The 18,066-nt window shown below is 41.9% G+C and overlaps 1 protein-coding gene across 1 annotated transcript in view; it reads right to left on the bottom strand.

Annotated features, from left to right (window-relative positions):
* SCN10A (sodium channel, voltage-gated, type X, alpha subunit) overlaps nt 1-18,066 on the bottom strand; it is a 192,634-nt gene that overhangs the window by 19,707 nt on the left and 154,861 nt on the right. The window contains exons 21-25 of the mRNA XM_006869181.1: nt 11,129-11,251; nt 9,984-10,268; nt 8,414-8,471; nt 7,435-7,568; nt 4,577-4,681 (exon numbers count right to left, since the gene is read on the bottom strand). Of these exons, the coding sequence (XP_006869243.1) occupies nt 4,577-4,681; nt 7,435-7,568; nt 8,414-8,471; nt 9,984-10,268; nt 11,129-11,251 (705 nt within the window). The remainder of the gene's footprint in view (nt 1-4,576; nt 4,682-7,434; nt 7,569-8,413; nt 8,472-9,983; nt 10,269-11,128; nt 11,252-18,066) is intronic.

Below are 18,066 nucleotides of genomic sequence, written 5' to 3'. Positions count from 1 at the left end.
TAGAATTACTTATTTGAACTACTTTGCTGAGGTTAGAGGAAATGAATGGTGTAGCTCATTCCTGGAAATAATCTCTTCTCATTCCTAGGACTGGCTGCACACAGATGCCTAAGTAAGTTCAAGAATGCAACATGGGGGCAGACCTTGGTCCTTAACATTCTTGGAGGGATGCAGAATGATCTAGATAATCAAAGGATCATTTAGGTCTGGCTTCTTGTACTGTTCTAAAAATGTTTTTAGTATCCATTTAGTTAACATCTTATTGCTATAAGCCCTTAATTCCAACCCTTCTCTACCCTTCCTCTCAAACCCTTTTCTCCACAGCACTATAGAGCTCACAGTCATGATCCATTGGCTTCTTATTCTCCCCAACTCCACATACTCTAAGGCTGGAGGGCAGTTCTGAGGTCCTTCTTGTGTTCCACTGCTACTTCCAGACCTTTGCTTTTTTTGCACCTTGTAAAACTCGCCTGTCATTGAATCTCTTAACACCAAGCTAGCCCATCTTCACTTACTCCTTATTGCTATCACCATCCAACCTTGAGATCTTTCTGCTTCAATACTGGTAAGTGTGGCTCATGGCTATGACTTAGCCATATCCACATGGATGATTCTTTGTCTCTCAGCTCCTTAGTAAAAGCTTGAATGACTTAGTATTCCTCTCACAGCTAAATTTCTTGAAAGAGATGCAAACAAATAAGGTCTCCCATTCACTTCTCAAACTACTGCAACATACCTTGTCATGCCATTCAATATGCTCTTTGTCTCCTTTACCTAATCTTTAGATATTACAGTTACTCAGACTCAGTCTCGGCTCCTTTGGCTTTTCATCCCTTTATTCCTCCTTTGGCAATCTCTTCAGTTACCCTCTTGATTGCAGGTACCATATGCATACCTTTGATTTTAGGCTTCTCTTTTGAGCTATAAATCTTATATGCAACTGCTTTCTTAACACTTCCACTTTGACTTCTCACAAGCAATTTATACATATTGAGCAAATCACTAAAATCTGCTTTCTTAGGACGGCTCCACCACCACACAATTGCTCATGGCATTGCCCTATCTCCAAAGCACACACATCCAAACTACAACATCCTTCTTATGATTTAATCTAAATATTTTTCAAATCAAGTTATTTCTATTTATTGTACACACTAGTTGAAACCATCACCACTTCTCACCTGGATGTCTCAAATGGCCAGTCAAAAGATTCACAATAGAATTCTTGCCATTCCCATCCTCACTGACCTGTTTTCTACATAGGCACTAGACTGATGTTTTAAAAATTTGGAAATGATTATTTTACGCTCATCAATAGAGGCAATTTTCTATATGATAAAGGAAGTTTTTGGCCTCTCTCACAGTCCTCCAGCCACTGGCCTGTTCAAATATTTTATTCTTAGAAGGGATGGTAGGCTCGCTGGTTTTGCTACATATAGGGACTTAGAAAAGTTTTATTGGAGTAAAACATTCATATAGAACAGTACACAAATTATAAGGGTATATAGCACAATGAATTTCACAAAATGAACACATTCGTACAACCAACACCCAGATCAAGAAATGGCTATTCCAGAACACTAGATGTCATTATCCCCCTTCTAAGAATAAACATTATCCTCACTTCTAATACTATACTTTGGTGATTCTTAATCCAAGGTAAATTTTGCCCCACCCTAGGGGATATTTGACAAAGTTTGGAGACATTGTTGGTTGTCACAACTGGGGATGGGGGATGGTGGTGTGCTACTGACATCTAGTTGGCTAAGGCCAAGAATGCTGCTAAAAATCCTACAATGCAGAGCACAGCCTTCAACAACAAAGAATTATCTGGCCTAAAATGTCGTCAATGCTGATGTTGCGAAATCCTGCCATAGATTTTGAACTTCAGCCACTGAACACCTTAGCATAACACATGTTTATGCTCTACCTAGAATGATAGTTCCCCCATAATCTACTATTTTTCACATCTCAGCCCTGACCCTCAATGAGTTCTGTCCTCATTGAGAACCCAAAGACTAGCTTGTGTACTCTCAATACATTTTATTATGTTTCCCTGTGAATTAATGTGTGATTACTTGTCTCCCTTGCTGAACTATAGTCTCTGTGAGGACAGAAGCTTTGACCTTCTTGTTCACAGTTCTCTTGATTTCTGCAGAGTGCCTGGCACACAATAGATACTCAGTAGGTAGCTCAAAGAATGGATGACACAATGGAAAGCTCTAAATTCGTGATACCTCAAATAAAACTATAAAACCACCCAAAGATTCCAGTCTAGAAAACCCTATGGGTCCACTCTATTTTGTCACATAGGGTCAACTAAGAATCAAAGTCTATTCAATGGCACACAGCAACAACAACTAGGTTTGATGAAATTTAATTCTGAGCAAGGGACATTTACTGAATTTGCACTGTGTGCAAGGCTCTGCATGAGTGGCTATGAAGGGAGAGGAGGGGAATGTAAATCTGTCTTGAGTCCTAGCAGAGAGCTCCCGGAAGTTGTTGAGAAGGTAAGTGCTGGGACAGAGTCTGGTCATTGCCTTATGCCTACAAGGGCATGGGGAGCTACTCTAGCTGTGTTAGAGCAAAGAATAAAACTCAAGTGGGCTAGGGTCCATGCATAACTACTGTTCATGATGTCTTTCATAGGGTGAGAAGAGATTCTTGTGCCAAAAATCCCTTGTGTGTCATCACTGAAGATGGTGAAAAAAGTAGAGGTCCATTCATGGTCACCTGACTGCTAATTAAATAGAGTAGAGGATAGCATTGTTAAGTGTCTGGATGTATGGTTTGTCTTAGTTATTCAGAATGGAGCCACTTTCTGGATGCTCTTGGCTTATCCTGTGGGTAGGGAACACACCTTTACAATGCTTGGTGCTCTTAGAGATGATGAAGTGAGTGATTGGCAATGTGATACTCCATAACCTCTCATGGAACCCTTAGTCTTTAGTATGGGTAAAACATAAGAAACATTAGAACTTGGGCTTTACCAGAGGTGGGAACTGGTGTGTGTGTTTTGGGTCCCCTGATGGTCTAGGTTGGTCCTGCCATGAAATGGAAATCACGTGCCCAATGGGACTGAACTCCTTTGCCAATGTTATGCCTACTGAACAACTTGACCTTTTTGGAACTCCTAAGTGGAAGGGAGCGGGGGGTGAGTACTCTGGTGCCAATTGTCTGGTTAAAAGGATGCTGGGACTGGGAAGGTTAGTCTTAGGTAGAAGTGGGATCTACTTTTTCCCTTGAGTTTCTCTTTGGCTTTAGACTTTGAGGAGGGCAGATTTCAAGGTGTGTGCCATAAATGGTGGGTGGCCAGGACAGTTCCTGTTACATGGATGACAACCAAGCGCTAAGATGGGCCAAGACCTATGGGTCTTGGAGAGCAGCCATTATGCAGTTGCTTTTTGGGAACTGCTCTGCTTGTTTTGCTGTTGGCATCCCTAAGACTTCAAAACTATTGTTTAGATATTCTGGATTATGCCAAGGGAAGAGTATTTTCTATGCTTGGGCCAGAGTACTAAGGAGAGAGCTATGCTTTTCCACTAAGGCTAGCACAGTGTTCATAGTTATTAGTAATACATCTCCTTTTCAAAGGCATAGTGAATCTTACGAACAGAGTTGAGCTATGAGGTTTCACTTCCCTTCCCCATGTAGAGGACTAGCCCCAGTGCCAATCTGGGGGGATGTTTGTTGTGATTTAATTAGGAGGGATGGTGATTTTGCTATAGGTCTTTATACCCAACCATCCGATTTCTATTAAAGTGATTTGATTTCTACCATGAAGTCCATACCGTTGTTTAAAGATAGAGTCCTTTCCAGAAACTCTTTGTGAAATGCAGCCCACCCTGTTTCAAGGAGATATATGGTCTGGGTGTGGCATTTTTCTGGGGGTCTTTTAATAAGTAGTTAAAATAGGGATTGATGCTACTTTTTGGTCACTCTTTAAACTCCAAAGTGAAATGAGGCTTGGTTCTTATTGGGTCATGTGTTCATGATGGGGTCTAGGTACTAGGGGGTTTGGGTTTTGACCATTTCCTCTCTGTGTACCTATAGGCATTGGGTTGAATATAGGGGTGAGGCTGAAGAACCACTGCAAAATAGCCTATAAATTAATCCATACAAATGTTTCATCTCAGGCTCTAACCACCTTCATTATCATTTGGTTTGATCTGTTTCCAATTTTTGGCTTGAAATCTAAAACTGCTGGGGAACTTGGTACTTACTCAAACATGTTTATTTGGAACACCTATAGTAGGTATGGAGTCCTGGTGTGGTGCTGTGAGTTAATGTGCTGGACTGTAAGGTCAGTGATTCAAACTCACCAGCTGCACCTCGGAAATCCTATACAGGGTCTCTATGAGTCGGTACCGACTCAGCAACACTTAACAGTAGCAACAGAATAGGCATGTTTACTCCACAAGACTAGAATTACCTCATTTCTTGGACTTGGAAACAATCACCATTCTAAACTCAATCACATCCCTTTCTCCCCTGGGAACCTGGCCAGGCCCTTACAAAGCACAGACAATGGTTGGGGGTTGGATTCAAAGACTAATTCTGCTACAGGGAAGCTCACCAAGGGCCGTGGGATGGGCTTCTGAGGCTTCTTAGATCCCAGCTTCTTCATAGCATTGTAATACTTCTTCTGCTCCTCTGTCATGAAGATGTCCTGGCCCCCTAGGTGCAGGAGAGGATAATACACATCACTGTTACTTAAACAGTAAGAGTCCCAAGAGATACCAGAAGTAGAATACCCTGGAGAAGGGGGAGCATTTCAACCCTCTCCTCTCTTTTGCAAAGACATTCCATTCCAAGGCCAGGATCATGAAGCATCCTGTATAGGTTCCATGAAAAGCAACCGAGAAGGTGAAATTGAGTCCTATCTCTGACTTCCTGCCTGGGTCTCTGAAAGAAAGTCTATTTCTTTTCTTCAGGATCTCAGAGATGGTTTCTAGATGGAGAGTTGAGAGGCTTTGGAACACGACCTAAAGCTGGACCAATTTGATTATTCCATTCCAATTCATGGGACTTCTAGAGCAAAGATTCTGGAAACCCATCCCCTTAACTCATTTCTGGAAATGAGGAGCTCTCTAATTAATTATTGTCTTATTCTCAGGCTCTTGGTCTTTGAAGGACTACTAATTGAGTTAACAGTCTATACTGATATAATACAAAAAATTCCATCATTGAAGATGCCTTTCTTCTTTAGGCCTGGGTGTTAGGTTTTTTTTAGGATCCCTTTGTTGTTGTAGGGCTGTCCAGTGAGTTCTGATTCACAGTAACCCTGTGTAGGGTTTCTGAGGAACAGCTGGTAGGTTTGAACTGCCAACCTTGTGGTTAGCACTCCAGTGCTTAGCCTACAGCACATCAGTAGTTCCTCTGAGCCTCCTTCATTCAACCCCTTACCTTCACTTCCTGACATAATTTACAAGCTACTAATTTCAATAGTGGTCAAGCTCACCAGCTGCTCCATGGAAGGCCCTATACAGAGTTACTGTGGGTTGGAATAGACTTGATGGCATTAACAATTTTGATAGAATATTCATGTCAATTACTCCCCTGCCATTGAGTCAATTCCACTTTATAGTGACGCTGTAAACGCTTCTGGGGCTGTTAGTCTTTATGGGAGCAGAAATGCTTCATCTTTTTCTTGAGGAGCATCTGGTGGGTTTGAACTGCTGACCTTGTAGTTAGCAGTCCAGGGTTTCTTTCATGTAAATTAGTCACTGCAAATCTGGGGGGTCTGAGAGGAGATTTTAGAAAATGAGTGGACACAAGGGTTTTTTGGGGAGAATGTCTCAGTGGAGGCATGATGAGTGAGTTTGTGGGTGCTAGGGAAGTTCTGGTAGCATAGTGGTTATGAATCGGGCGGTGAACCGCAAAGTCAGCAGTTCGAAACTACCAGCTGTTCCACAGGAGAAAGATGAGGCTTTCTATTCTCGTAAAGATTTACAGCCTCGGAAACCCTGTACAGGGTTGCTATGAGTCGGAACTGACTCCACGGCACATAACAACAACAGGGAAGCCATCATGAGAATCTAGACAGAGAGTGTGTGGATGCAGCTTCTTGCTCCACCTTGATCACTAGCTCATCTCACTCTATAACGTGACATGGCTGCCCCCGTCTCTGGGCCTCGGCTTCTTTAGAAAGATCTCAGCATCTTCTTGGGTGACTGATGACACTTGTTTTGTTGTTGTTGTTGTTATTTTAAAGTTATCTTGTTGAGTCCTCTGGGCTCTCACAGACCTGTTCTGCCTGATTCTTATTCCCAGAACCCTAGAAGAGGATTTCCTGTAGGTATTATGTCAGACCCATTAGATAATTAATCCAAATTAAAATGTAACATTGGACATTTAACACCCACTCTGTGCTCAACTCTACACTTACGCTTTGTACAGTGTTTTAATTTACCTCTTAGCACAATCCTATGAGTATTGGATATTGGCTTGTTGTTGTTAAGTACTGTGGAGTCGGTTCCGACTCATAGCGACCCTGTACAGGTTTTCCGAGGCTGCAAATCTTTACAGGAGCAGAACGCCTCATCTTTCTCCCGCGGAACAGCTGGTAGTTTCGAATTGCCAACATTGAGGTTAGCAGCCTGATTTGTAAGCACTGTGCTACCTGAGCTCCTTGGATATTGGCTTATACCACTTAAAATGATATACTGTCTACCTCACAGAGATATGAAAAAACCAAACCAAACCACTTGCAGGGTTGATTTTGACACATGTGTTTCCTATCAGAACTGTACTCCATTGGGCGTTCAATGACTGTGTTTGGAAGTGGACACCTAGTCCCTCTGAGGCACCTCGGGATGGACTACCAACCTTTCAATTAGGAGCAATATGCTTAGCCATTTGTGCCACTCAAAGAAAACAGTGTCCCCAGATTTTAATATAAACATGAGTGATTATCTGGGGTTGGGTTCCTATTCATTTGAGTCAGTGACCATGGCACCAAGAGCCTTCCTTTACAAGTCAAGGAGTGTTGGGATTCTAACCTCACTGGAACCCTGTGGTATCTGACTCAGCACTCGGAGCTCAGGGCCCCAAACGGAGACATTCAATGCTGGAGTCCTTTCCTTATCTGTTGCATTTCCCCAGGGGTTACCTGAAACATTCCCAGCATATCTGGTTCTAACTGGGAAGAATAATGGAAACCCAGGGCCAGTGAATGCCAACACAAAGAGAAAGCCAACTCTCCCAGCAGTAGCCCTGGACACCAGGTAGGGGTGAGGGCTGCAATCAGGGGACAAAGATTGATGTCAGACTTAGAGGTCAAAATTGGGCTCCCTGTCAAGTGTGAAAGACTGTGAGTAGTGCTGGCATTAGTCATGAGGTCAGGACTGGTCAGGGACAGGGCACTGCGGGCCCCTAAAGGATTAGGAGTCATTAGATTCACCACTATAGCAAAAGCACCCAAGCCCCACTTATCTTTTTCTTTTGTTGATTGAAGTTGTCAATTATGACCCCAACGAAGAGGTTCAGTGTGAAGAAGCCACCAAAAATGATGAAGATGATGAAGTAAAGGTACATGTATACATTATCTTCCCACTTGGGCTGCATGTCTACCTGTGGTCAAAGGTGGAGTGTAAAGAGGATGGTGTATTAATGTGAATTCACTCTAAAAGACAATCCTAAAACAAGGACTTGGGGGCAGGTACTTTATTTGGGAGGTGATCCCTGGAAGTAAGATTGAGAAGTTGAGAATAAACAGGAACAAGGGAAAAGCTAATGACATGGGTGTTACTGAGCTGGTCATCACTGCAGGCAACTTATATTCAAGACTGCTGGGGCCCCCTCTGAGGAACAGTAGAGGACACACTTCAGAATTGTACCACACCAAGGGACAGGGAAGCTACAGTATTTATCCACAGACTTCCACATTTTACCGGTGAGGGTTGCCTCTGGAGACATTCAATCCCTGGTGCTTGGGGATGGGGTTACTGAGCAAATTCTCTAGTGCTGAAGAAAATCTTCAGGCAGAACATAGGAAATGCAGCATGGGAGGGGACTACTAATGCCGCCAGTGGGCTGAGGGGACACGAGGCATGGTGTTCAACAGTATCTGCTTCATAAGAAAGTTTCTTCTTTATCAACAGCATCTCCTCCACCTGCCAGTCAGGATATCACACTCTATTAGTCTCCCCTTTGTTCTAGCCACTTCTCTCTTCCCAGGGAGTGGCCCTTGCTTACAGTCCTTTAGGTATGTCTGATTCCTTCCTCAGTGGTGAGCAAGGGCACAACCTGAGGAGCCTGGGGAAACATCCAACACAGGGTAGCTCGATATTGTTCATAGTATGGAGCTGTTGGGTGATCACCTCTTCCCGTACTAAGGCTAACTTCATTCCCTTTCAGATACAGACTGATGTGGGCAGGGCAACATGGCAGGGGAGACATGGTGGTTGGAGACTCACCTCCCGGGAATCGACAGCCGCATACATGATGTCCATCCAGCCTTTGAAGGTTGCCTGGAAACAAGAAGCAGAAGCCATTCAATGTCTGCTCATTCATCTACATTGGTCCCTTCTTAAGTCATGGTGGCCCAGTAAAAGAGGAGACCAGCTAATGAGCCTTGAGGGAAAAAGGGTTTGGACAGAAATGGAGAAAAGTACCCACCTTTGAGAGACTAGAATACTCACACAATCATTGTAACTGATTCTGTGTAGTTGTTTCAGAACACAGTGGTGTTAAAATATGAAGCTTTCCATAATATTGCATGGATTTTGTGTCTAGATGTCTAACTTCTAGTTCCAACTGCTATCAGGCTACACTGTAGCCTTGATCAAGGCATTCCCCTTCTCTGGGCTGACATTTTCTCAACTGCTTTTCCACCTCATGCTCATGATGTAAGAATGGGCTGATTCCTCATTTGGAAAATGGGGACTATGGTAATAGAAGACCTCTATATTCCTGCCCAGGTTTAACATTCTTCAAGTCTGGAGATGGGTTATATAGCCTTCAGCTTGTGCAGGGCATAGACAAAACCTCATCTTGTATTCCCAGGCTATTTTGGTCTGCCTATTTATCTGTTTTTCCACATAGAGCATGAGTCTATAGAGTGAGTTCTGACATATCTCTGTCTCTTCCAAAGAGGAGCACAGTGCTACTATATGCTCAGTAGCTACTCTGAAATCTTGAATCAGGCAGCAGACAAATTCCCAAAGGGAGAGGTATTATTAAACCTTCTGCTGGCCTTTCTTTTCTGATGAGAATGGACAAATTCTTAAACCCTCTTATTTCATGATGATCATTAGAAAAAAAACAAATTAAGTCAACCTTGCATATTGAAAACAAAACAAAAAAGACATATATAAAAATCCTGGAGATCATGTCACTGGTTCACTTATTTTTAAAAAGTCTAACTTTATTCTTGCAGTCCATTGTATACCTTCTGCACTGATTCTTGCTTAAGTAGCTGTTTTGACACCTTTTCTTGCTTCCTCTGTTGAGTGTTCTTTTGGGAAATCATGAATAAATGGTGCAATGTAGAAACTCATGGCTAACTGTGTGGTTAAAGTTTAAGTGATTATATGGAGAACTGAATAAATAAGTGGGTGAAGGTGAGGGATGACTAAGTGAATAGATGAACGAAAGTATAAAAGTGTCTGCCTGTCATTACCACCAACATTATCTGTCATTACAATACAGACCTGGGATTTAGTTAATTATTATCTAGAGTTGAAATTAAGTAGAAGAGTGAATGTGTGGCTCTACCAGACGTACTTTGTACAGGTAGCGTGTTCTGAGTTTTATCACCTGACATAATACCATGACAGATCCATCACTTCACTCTCTCAGCCCACACTTTTCTAATTGTACAATCAAACTTCATGGGTTGTCTGTAGGAATAGTAAATAACCTCAATTCACATTGAGTTCTATCCCTTACAAAATCTCTACAGAGCATCACCTGAAAGATCCCAGACACCTCCACTTTATCCAGGAGTCAGAAGAAGAGACACAGTTGGTTTTATGACTCACCACCTGAAGAAGTGCAAGGTAACCCATTGGAACGTTATCAAAGTTGACCTTCATGTTGACCCAGAAGAGGTTGCCAGTATCATTTTTCATTTTACAATCACTTTTGTTATTCACAGTAAGCCAGGGCACAAGAGAAAACTCTTCATTGGTGGTATTGATGCATCTCCAAAACATCCCTGCAAAGAGGTTCACGCCCATGATGCTGAAGATGAGCCAGAAGATGAGGCAGACGAGGAGGACGTTAAAGATGGATGGGATGGCACCCACCAGGGCATCCACAACTACCTGGGGGGAAATGCAAAAGAATCTGGAACTTTACAAACATCGTCCCTTCTCTGCTAGCTTCCACTTCCACTGTGAACCAGTGGTCTTTGGAAGCAGCAAGAGAATTGGTTATTGATATAATTCAGACGAAGGAACAAGTCAATTTTAAGAGCTGAATTTTAGTTTTGAAGGTGTAATGTCTAGGTTGAGCCAATGGTGGAGGAATAATATGAGGAAAAGTAGGGGTATAATTAGAAAATGCTCCTTCTCCCTTAAAATGAGGACCAGGCTTGTGAGCAGTCCATCCCAGGAAAGACAGTGAAGGCGAGGTGGAGGATGTCAGTGATGGTTAAGGAAAAGGGTGGATTTAGGGAAAATCTATAGGACCTGATGACATCCTAGGTCAGAAAGGAGTTGTATTCCAGGAGTGGTGGTAAGTGAGATGCCAAGCTGAGGGCCTGGAAGAAAGATGGTGTCATTGCATTTAAATGGAGTGTTCAAGGAAAAGCTCATTTGCCATAGGAATATAAAGAATTGAGGCTGTTCCGGAGATACTAGCAGTAAGAACAAGAGACAGGATGGGGAGATTGAGATAGTGATGTTTTGTAAAGCCACGTATCAAAGTCATTTCACTAAGAACAAGAGGCAGTGAGGTCTGAGACCTGGTGAGTTTCTGGATGTGAAATTTAGGGGTGGGAAGGCAAGAGGTGCTCACAAAGGGACTTGAAGGAGAATTAGGATACTGCAGCATGGACAGGGAAGGGAGGATCTAGAGTCGACCTTTGGAGGAGAGTCTTGGAGATCAGGGTGATGGTATGGCAGGCATAAAGATTACTAAATGTTCAAAGCAATTTTGAGATAGGTCAGGGCCATAGTCTTACCCGCATGCCTTCAAATCGAGACAAAGCCCGAAGTGGCCGTAATGCACGGAGGGTCCGGAGGGCTTTGATGGATGCCACATCAGAATACTCCAGGATCTTTGCTATGAGGCTAGTCAATGAGATCTGAGTACAGGAAAAGAACAAAAACATCACCCTAGGGTTTTAGCAAAGTGGTACTAGTGGAAGGGCAATGCCTGCCCACCCTTCTGCCTCCCTACCCTATCCTGGACTCAGAGAGGTCTAGAGAGAATATAGGCCCTTCTCTTTTGTTAAAGATTTTATTAACCATTTATATAAATCTCTGAGTTAAAAATCAATCTCCTACACGGCCATATCCTGGTAAACAGGTGGCCAAACTTGCAGTGTGTTTAATCAACCCTCCTTTTCCTGTTTCAGGGCACCAACGAGACCCTGACATTCTTGAAACTTTGGTTGACTTTTAGGGATTGGAGAAATAATGCTGTTTAATGGGACTATGCTCAAAGTGTACTTTGAAGGATATAAACACTCCCAATTGTACCTGCCCAGAAAAGCGGGCTATAAAGAGTACCTGGTCTGGATGGGATCTAGTTCTCTCTCAGTATTGATTCTTTTCGATCTGAGTCAGTTGCTGTGAGTCCAGGATGTATTTTCTCCTTTTGTAGAATGAGGGAGCTAGATTGGTGTTGTGCTGTGGGTTAATACACTGGACTGCAAGGTTGTTTGAACCACAACACCGGCAATTCAAGCTCACCAGCCACTCCTAGGTAACCCTATGCAGGGTTGCTATGGGTCGGAACCAACTCAGTGGTACTTTACAACAACAAAGACTAACAAAGGACTTCTGATGTGCTGCTCCTCACAAACCTTATACTGGATTGTAATGAGGTGTTGCTCATCGGAAACCCTGTACAGGGTTGCTGTGACTTGGAACTGACTCAACAGCACTTAACAACATCAACCAAGGCTAACAGAATTCCAAGGTCCTTAAAACTTTGCAGTTTTTCAGTTAGTGTGATTGGCATGAGTTTATGGAATTTAACTGTGACAGATATCTATGATATAATGACTGAGTTGTGAGCACTATTTTTTTCCTTTCCTTAATAAATGATCACATCTCCTAGAATGTTGAAGGTGTCAGGGAGACAACACACCCATAGGCTTGATCCTAGGGGAGGCTCTGATACAATCCTGTGAGACTCTCAGTGCACCACAAATGAGTTCAGGTCTAGCAGCTAGATTGGTAGATTCTCAAGGACATCAGGGAGGGAGGTGTCTGTCCTTGGACGCTGTAGCCTCAAACAATGCCCTTTCTTTGAATGGGTGGCTGGCCACCAGGACAAACAGGGAAGGCAAGAACTCCCTTCATCCATGAGAGTCTCCAGCTACCACTAGCTGGCGCTCAGCTGACTGAGGGCAAGGTGTTTTGCAGCCATTCGATGCTGGGCCATATAAGGCTTTTTTTTTTAAAGACGTTATCTTCCATTTATTTTTGTTTTCAATAAGTTTTTACTGTGAGGTTTACATGGAAGAATATCAGTTTTACATTCATACTATCATATTTCGTTTCATTGCAATAATTACAGTCCCTTCCATGCATCACCAAATAACCAAAGGGTACACCCCGATGGTCCATGTCCACGGCCGTCAGCACACAGTCCCTCTCCCTACCTGAGTCCAGTGTCACCAGCTGCTTCATCTGTCTACGTCATCATCTCTGCCTCCATCCCTGGCATCTCTGCCTCTCTGGGTAGGGTCCCACTCTCCAGTCTTCTTAACTTGATGGTCCCAGGGACCTCCGTGCCTGGGCTACAAAATCAATCACTCCCCTCCTTTTGTCAAAAAACATCTACCTCTATATTTCCTACCCTCACAGTCAGTCCTGATGGCAAGTATTCACTATTGTGATTCACAAGAGACTTATCCCCATTTCCTTTCTCTAGCCCCATCCCAACAGATTGGAAATCATTTAGTGGAGATTCTACTCTCCCCCACCATGTCTGGAACTAGGATCCCTCTTGAAAACTTGTAAGCCAGTCACTTCTGGCCTTTACAGCTCTTCCCCCACCCCATTTTGGGTAGCCAATGTCGAAGTTGCCCATACCCATAAGTATAGTTGTTGTTAGGTGCCATCAAGTCAGTACCGACTCATAGTGACCTTATGCACAGCAGAATGAAACATGGCCTGATTCTGAGCCAACCTCACTACTGTTGCCACACTTGAGTCCATTGATGCTGCCACTTGACCAATACATCTTGTTGCGGGGCGGGGGAACGGGGTAGGGTGTCTTTCTCTTATTCTCTGACCCTCCACCTTACCAACATGATATCCTTCTCCAGCAACTGGTGCCTCCTGACAACATGTCCGAAGTATGAGAGACGAAGTTTGGCCATCTTGGCCTCCAAGGAGCACTCTGGCTGCACTTCTTCAAAACGGATCTATTGGTTCTTTGGGCAGCTCATGGCACTTTCAATATTCTCCAACACCATAACTCAAAAGCATCAATTCATCAATCTGATGACCACATGCATATGAGGTTACTGAAAATACCATGGCTTGGGTCAGGCACAACTTAGTCTTCAAGCTGACATCTTTGCTTGTCAACATTTTAAAAAGGTCTCGTGCAGCAGATTTGCCTAATGCAATATGTTGTTTGATTTCTTGACTGCTGCTTCCATGAGTGTTCATAGTTGATCCAAGGAGAATGAAGTCCTTGACAACTTCAATCTTTTCTCCATTGATAAGAATGTTGTTTATTGGTCCAGTGGTGAGGATTTTTGTTTCCTTTACATTGAGATGCAATCCATACTGAAGGCTGTGCTCTTTGATCTTCATCACTAAATGTTTTAAGTCCTCTTCACTTTCATCAAGCAAGGCTGTATCATCTGCTTATCGCAGGTTGTTAATGAGTCTTCCTTCAATCCTGATGCCACGGTTTTTTTTTTCATATAACCCAGCTTCTTGGATGATTTGCTCAGCATACAGGTTGAATAATGTATGGTGAAAGAACAGAATCTTGTCACACACCTTTCTTAATTTTAAACCACTAAGTGTTCCCATGTTCTTTTCAAACAACTGCCTCTTGGTCCAGGTACAGATACCTCATAAGCACAGTTAAGTGTTCTGGAATACTGATACTTCGCAATGTTGTCCATAGTTTGTCATGATCCACACAATTGAAAGACTTTGTGTAGTCAATAAAGTACAGGTAAACATCTTTCTGATAATCTCTGCTTTCAGCAAAGATCCATTGGACATCAGCAATGATATCGCTCATTCCACGGACTCTTCTGAATCCGGACTCTTCTGAATCCGTCTTGAACTTCTGGAAGTTCTCTGTCAATATATGCTTGCAGCTGTTTCTGTATTACATTTAGTAAAACTTTACCACCACACATCTGTCAGTTTGTGGTACTATGGTGGCTTGTGAGTTGCTGTGGTTCTGGAAGCTATGCCACTGGTATTTTAAATAGGGTTACCCATGGTGGACAGGTTTCAGATGAGCTTCCAGACAAAGACAGACTAGGAAGAAGGAGTGACAAACTACTTCCAAATACTTAGTCACTGAAAACCTATGAATAGCAGAGCAACACTGTCATATATAGTGCTGGAAAATGAGCCCCTCAGGTTGGAAGTCACTCAAAATGCTACTGGGGAAGGGCTGTGTCCTCAAAGTGGAGTTGACCGTGACGATGCGAATGGAGTAAAGCCCATGGGAGAAAAGCCCGTGGGACCTTCAGTTACTAATGGGGCACAACTCAAAATGAAGAAAACAGCTGTAAACATCCACTGAAAATCAGAACATGGAATGTATGAAGTATGAATCTGGGGAAACTGGAAGTTGTCAAAAATGAAAGGGAACACATAAACATCGATATCTTGGGCAATAGTAAGCTGAAATGGACTGGTATTGGCCATTTTGAATCTGATGACCACATGGTTTACTACGCTGGGAATTGCAAATTGAAGAGGAATGGTGTTACATTCATTGTCAATAAGAACATATCCAGATTAGTCATGAGATACAACACTGTCTGAGATAGGGAAGCCCAGTTAATACCACTATTATTCAAACTTATGCACCAACCACTAAAGCCAGTGAGGATGAAATAGAAGAATTCTACCAACTTCTTCAATCTGAAATTGATCAAGCATGCAATTAAGATGTATTGATCATTATTGGTGATTGGAATGCAAAGGTTGTGAGCAAAGAGGAAGGATCAGTAGTTGGAAAATATGGCCTTGATGATAGAAATGATGCTGGAGAACACATGATAGAATTCTTCAAAATCAATTATTTGTTCATTTCAAATACCTTCTTGAGTCAGCATAAGAGACGACTATACATGTGGACCTCACCAGATGGAATACATAGAAATTAAATTGACTACATCTGCAGAAAGAGATGATGGAAAAGCTCCATATCATCAGTCAAAACAAGGTCAGGGGCAGATTGTGCAACAGACCATCAATTACTCATATGCAAATTCAAACTGAAGCGGAAGAAAATGAAAAGTCCATGAGAGCCAAAATATGACCTTGAATATATCCCTCCTGAATTTAGGGATCATCTGAATAACAGATTTGATACATTAAACACTAAAGACTGAAGACCAGAAGAGTTGTAGGATGACATTAAGACCATCATACATGAAGAAAGCAAAAAGTCATTAAGAAGACAAGAAAGAAGGAAAAGTTCAAAATGGATGTCAGAGGAGACACTGAAACTTTCTCTCTAGTGTAGAGATGCTAAGGCAAATGGAAGAAAAGAGGAGGTACAAGAGCTGAACAGAAAATTTCAAAGGCCAACTCGAAAACATAAAGCCAAATATTACAATAAAATGTGCAAAGATCTGGAATCAGAAAAGCAAACAGGAAGAAAAGACTCAACATTTCTCAAGCTGGGGGAATTGAAGAAAAAAAATTCAAGCCTTGACTTTCTTTATTGAAACATTCTCTGGGCAAATTATTGAATGATGCCAAAAGCATCAAGAGAAGATGGAAGGGTGCTCGCTTCGGCAGCACATACACTAAAATTGGAACAATACAGAGAAGATTAGCATGGCCCCTGTGCAAAGATGACACGCAAATTCGTGAAGCATTCCATATTTTTACACTTTATAATGGAGTTAAGAAAAATAAGGAAGAAGTCAGGAAAGCACTACAGGAACAATCAGATAGATACAGTATTGGAAACAATTCAAAACCTACAAAAAGAGGTGCAAACAATCAATGACAGAATATCAGAAATAGACAATACTCTGAAAGGGCAAAGGAGTAGAACAGATGAGATAGAAAGCAGAACCATTGAACTGGAAGACAAATCTCTCAATACCACTAAGATAGAAGAACAAACACAAAAAAGGATAAAAAAATTCTGAAGGTCTAAGATTCATGTTGGACAACATGAAGAGGAACAACTTAAGAATTATCGGCATTCGAGAACAAGACGAATCACACAAGTCCACAGCGGAAATAGCTGAAGAACTGCTGCAATAAAAATTTTCTAACATCCTGAAAAGTGAAAAGATAAACATTTAAGAAGCTCAATGAACCCCAGCGAGGATAGACTCCAAAACAAAATCACCAAGACATATCATAGTCAAGCTCTCCAAAATCAAAGCTAAGGAGACACTTGTGAAAGCAGCCAGGGATAATAGAAGTGTCACATACAAAGGCAAGCAAGTCAGACTAAGCTTGGATCTCTCAGAAGAAACCATGCAAGCAAGAAGGCAGACATACATAAAACCCTGAAAGAAAAAAAATTGCCAACCAAGAATCCTTTATCCAGCAAAGCTATCAATCAAATATGACGGTGTAGTCAAAACATTCCAGGATAAACAGAAGCTAAGGGATTTTGCAAAAGCCAACCCCGCACTACAAAACATCCTAAAAGGAGTTTTGTGAACTGAGAACCAACAAGAACAGACAACAACCAGAGATTGACATATGTGTCAGCACCTCCCAGAATTAAATCGACAGAAGGAAGAGTAGAGAACAGAACGAAACTACGAGAACAAACTCAATCTGGAAGGTCAATCTATGATCAAAACAATTACAATGTAAAAGGAGGTAAACACATAGGAACAGAGATCCAGACGGTGAAAAGGTCAGGTAGATTACAGGATAAAATAGACTTCACTAAATGGAAAGAAAAGTTAATGGACTATAAGGCAACCTCAAAGAAAATTAACACTTCAAAACATACCAAGAGAATGAAAAATCCAAGAAGAACATGGAAACATTAAAACTATGAGGAAACTCACAAAAAAGAACACAGAAAGCATGAATTCAACAAAGGAAGACACACAGAACTAAGAAAGCAGCAACACCACAAAAAATCAAACATAATGGCAGCCATTAATCCATACCTATCGATAATTACACAATGTAAATGGGTTAAATGCACCTGTTATGAGATGGAGAGTGGCACAATGGATAAGACAACAATATCCTTCAATATGCTGTCTGCAAGAGACACATCTCACACACAGAGACAAAAACAGATTAAAAGTCAAAGGATGGGAAAAAAATATACCAAGCTATTTGCAATAAAAACTGAACAGGAGTGGCAGTACTAATCTCTGATAAAATAAACTTTAAGGCAAAAAGTAGCATAATAGATAAAGATGGACATTATGTCATGATTAAAGGGACAATTGACCAAGATGAAATAACCATAATAAATATGTATGCTCCCAAGGAAAGAGCTCCAAGATATATAAAGCAAACTCTAATAGACTTGAAGAAAGAAATATATGAATCTACAATAGTGGGTGATTTTAATACAGCGCTTTCAAAAATGGATAGAACACCAGATCAACAAACTCCCGACCAACAAAAGCCCAGGCCCAGATAGCTTCACGGGTGAGGTCTACCAAACATTCAGAGAAGAACTGTCACCAATTCTACTCAAATTATTCCAGAACATAGAAGAGGATGGAAAACTCCCTAATAC

Source organism: Chrysochloris asiatica, unplaced genomic scaffold (assembly GCF_000296735.1).
Source record: "Chrysochloris asiatica unplaced genomic scaffold, ChrAsi1.0 scaffold00127, whole genome shotgun sequence".
In the NCBI taxonomy this organism is placed as follows: Eukaryota; Metazoa; Chordata; class Mammalia; order Afrosoricida; family Chrysochloridae; genus Chrysochloris; species Chrysochloris asiatica.
This window is presented reverse-complemented; position numbering and strand designations above follow the sequence as displayed.